Source organism: Crocuta crocuta, unplaced genomic scaffold, assembly GCF_008692635.1.
Source record: "Crocuta crocuta isolate KB4526 unplaced genomic scaffold, BGI_CrCroc_1.0 scaffold16, whole genome shotgun sequence".
In the NCBI taxonomy this organism is placed as follows: Eukaryota; Metazoa; Chordata; class Mammalia; order Carnivora; family Hyaenidae; genus Crocuta; species Crocuta crocuta.
Window position 1 is genome coordinate 9218268 of NW_027531893.1, and position 3876 is coordinate 9222143.

The following is a 3876-nucleotide window of genomic DNA, read 5'->3' on the forward strand; positions in this document are numbered from 1 at the left end:
CAGGGTCAGGCTGCACTGCTCTTCAGGGCTATGTCAGCCCTTAACTTGTCCACATCAACCTGTATGTGAGCTTTCAGGGCCACTTTTTATACCAGGATCAAGTTGGTGGAGTTGGACAAGGGGGCAGGGAGATTATATATCATATATATAAACCCTTTCTTAGAACCAGAGAGAAATAGGCTCTTTAACTTTTAAAGCTTCTGAGCATCTACCTAGTAAACAGGATGTGCCTTACAAGGTGCAGGTTGGCAGGCACTGCGGGAGGGAAGCCGACGCCCTGAACCTGGGTAGTGCGGACAGGGGTGGCTGTGCTTCCTGGAGACTTTGTGTCAAGACCCCAGATTGGCTTTCCAGAAATTTGCATTCTTTCCTGGCAACAAACACCCACAAGAAGCCTATATTCTAACCTCTCCAGGCCCACTGAAGAGTCTTGGCCACTCATAGGATCTCAAACTTGAAGCTTCTAGCCTAGATTCTGAACATTAAGACAACCACCTTTTTATTTTTTTAAGAGAGAGAGGGAGAGCCCATGTGTACGCAACTGGGAGGGGGGTAGAGGGAGAGGATCTTAAGCAGGCTCCACGCCCAGCGCAGAGCCGACTCAGGGCTCGACCTCACCAGCGCAAGATCACAACCTGAGTGGAAGTCAGGAGTTGGATGCTTAACCCACTGAGCCACCAAGGCACCCCGAGACAACAAACTTTTTAATCTGTAAACTGAAACAGAGCACCAGAGACAGCTTTTTAACGTCTGCTATTCTCCGTGGAAAAAGGAGTTTGGAACAAAGTACAAAGAAGAAAAAAGGTAGTGAAGGCCTTCAGCCTCAAGAGACCTCATAGAAAAATAACACTACTAGTCTCTTCTATAGAAAACGTCACTCCTAACAGTATCTGGCAAATAAGAGGCACTCCTAACACATCCACCGAGTACAGCTGGTCCCAGCTGCCCTCCCACACGTAGAGAGAAACCAGTCTGTCCTTCAAGGAGTCACGGGGCCTTGCTTGTCCATCTGCAGCCTCTGGTCCTTTTAAATGCTCTGCGTGTCTCATCTCCCCACCAGCAACTGTGCCCTCCTCTCCACCCTGGTTGGACTCACAGGCAGAACAAACACCCTTTCTGTTACCCCCGGAACCTGCTCGTTCAAGGTTGTCGCGAGGAAGTGGCTTTGCCTGACGGCTGGGAGGCTGGTCACATCACGGCCCAGCAGACCCCTGTCTTCCAAGTCGATCCGCCGCTCACCCTGACCCCCGTCCCCAACAAGGACTCGGCCCTGTTAAGTCCTCAGGACGTAGCAGCCCCTCCTTCCCCCCCACCGAGCCCTGCCGACAGCCCTTCTCCCCTAGCTCGCTGGGTCCCAGCCTCTGAAGCAGGTCAGGGCCCCACCGGACAGCTTAGCTCTGCGTTCGTCTCTGCCGGCCGTCCTGACCATGGCTTCGGTGCTCTCCCAGCACCCAACAAGGGCGGTCATCTGTGGAAGCCCACAGCCCACCCCTGAATGAAACACTGAGGAGCCCCACGAGAGTTCACATGACACTGAACGAGACAAACTGCTTATCACCCCAAATCTGGGGGAGAGCTGGACAGCTTGAAAAGTCGCGTTCATGTCTAATTTGCACACCGCCAATAACTGCTTAAATAAAAGTGTTGAGAAAAATCAAACCTTGTGATTCTAGGACCCAGGTTTAATCATTCTTTGTGGGCAAAGGACGACACGAAAACATGAAAGGCCTTTATATATAAAATGTTTATTACAGGCAGTATTGGTCCATACACTACACGATACCAACAGTACAAGTGTAATCTTTCAAAATCATCATTTAAACAGCAAAAGACCAAGAAATAAAATTTGAGTCGACTGATTATTTTTCAAAATATTCTCAATGCACATTATCCTTAGTTCCCTTATTATAGTGAAACATACAAATACAGAAAAATACCCCATTTAACATGTACTAGTGTTAAATGGTTATTTGGCTTAAAATCTGAGTTAAGAAAATCCTTTTTAGCAACCTACGTACAGATAAGTAGCAAACTTTATTATATGAAACAAAGTCGTTTCATTTAAAACCTGTGAAGAATCCCATCCATCATGTGCTCTGACCCCAGGACAAGTGTCTACTCTCTCACCACCGCGGCTCGGGTCTGAAGGACCGACTTAAGGAGTCGCCTCAGACACAACCTCACCCTCTTCCCCAACGCGCTTCGTCCAAAAGTCTGTTCAACAGGTGGCTGTGGGGGAGTGGTCACTCCGCCGCGTGCTGCCAGCGGTGCCACGACAGCGTGGCCGGACCTGTCAAACAGCCCGTTTTCCTACCTACTGTGGGTTGCTGCTCCAGAGGGACCATAGACGCCAATACAAGCAGAAAGTCTGCGGCTTCTCTGCCACGTGCCTGAGAACACTTGCCATTTTTCTGGTCAATGCTCTGATTAGGTAACATACATAAAAGCCAGCATATTAGTTTAAATCTTTAAACAAAAAACTATATTTTCCAAAGTCATTATCGTTTGGGGCGATTAAGTGATCTTTTCTGGCTTTGCTGAGCTTCATCTTTAGGGCGTCCCTCCGTTCTTCCCATTCGCGGAGCTCGGCGGTGCCGTGGGCAAACTTGCAGCCGCTGCCTTCCGTGCAGGTGCCGCTCACGTACCTGCGGGGCGAGTCCGTGCCGTCAGTGCCCACGAGGGGCGGAGCGCGCGCCTCACGAGCTTTATGACAGGGCAGAAAACTCTTGGTTCAAGACCGTAAGCCTACAAAAGTGAGTTTGACCCACCTCGACGTCCACAATGGGAAAACTAGTACTTCTAAATGCTTTTAATGCGAGATACTGACTCATGGGGTGGAAAAGGCTACAGTCCTTCCTGATGCACTGGAAGGGAATGAGAGGTGGTACAGACGGAAAGACACCTTCAGGGGTTTGGGGGACCACGCGGATCTAAATGGGGAGACTAAATATAAAGTGATGTAACAAGATGAGGAGCAATTCAAAATCATCTGCTTTTTCGCTAAAAACTGTTCTAGGTCCACTTAAACAAAGGAGCGGTAGCGGCGTTTCCCTCCGACCCGAGGATGCTCCACATGTGCACTTGAACGGTCGCTCAAAGGCACTTTCAGCGCTGACGCACGCCAGCCACGGGGCAGGCTGCGGTTAGCCCCCCGCCCGTGACACCCCGAAGGCAGTCGGGCACCTGTGAGCAAAGTACGTCTCTCTCCGGGTGTCTTACGACATATCAAACCCGGATCGGCAGACGAGGCAATCCCGCGTAACCAGTGAAGAGCAAAGGAGGGTTCAAGGAGCAACTACCACTTTGAGCCCCAGCCCGAGCCCCCAGTGCCAGGAGACTCCGTCCCCCGGATGATCCCTGCGCGCTCACCTCAGCGCCAGAAGGGTGGCATGAGCGCCGCCGTCCCGCGGGGACCTACCTATCACAGACACTAAAGTAGCCCGTGGGGAAGCGGTGCTGCCAGCAGTACTGGTCGTCCTCGGTGTGGAACACCTTCTCCTTGTGCTTCTCCGAGGAGATGTGGCCCTGCCACTGCTTCTCGCTGTTGCAGTTCTTCCCACACATCCAGCAGTGGAAGTCCGCCTAGAGCGCGCGGGAGACACGCGTCCGTCAGGGGGTGCTGCCCGTGCCCCCCGGCAGGCCGAACGCTGTTCAGGGAGGGCACCAGCACCAGACACCGCCTGACCTACGACCCACACTCTGTTCTCGGGGAGCCTGTCTGGCGGGGCGGGAGAGGGGGGAAGTCAGGCAGGAAAATAACGCTCCAGATCAGAAATAGGACCAAGGAAAGGTTCCCGACACTGGGAGGCGGGCTGGGACACGGGCAGCGGAGAGCAGGGCTGATGGATGTGGCCAGGTTCCGCGAGGTCTCTGGCG

General features: G+C 52.4%; 1 protein-coding gene across 1 annotated transcript in view; it reads right to left on the minus strand.

Annotated features, from left to right (window-relative positions):
- Positions 1–1725: 1725 nt before the first annotated feature.
- ZC3H7A (zinc finger CCCH-type containing 7A) overlaps positions 1726–3876 on the minus strand; it is a 24913-nt gene continuing 22762 nt past the window's right edge. Inside the window, exons 21-22 of the mRNA XM_077773333.1 lie at positions 3419–3582; positions 1726–2645 (exon numbers count right to left, since the gene is read on the minus strand). Of these exons, the coding sequence (XP_077629459.1) occupies positions 2456–2645; positions 3419–3582 (354 nt within the window). The 3' untranslated portion in view covers positions 1726–2455. The remainder of the gene's footprint in view (positions 2646–3418; positions 3583–3876) is intronic.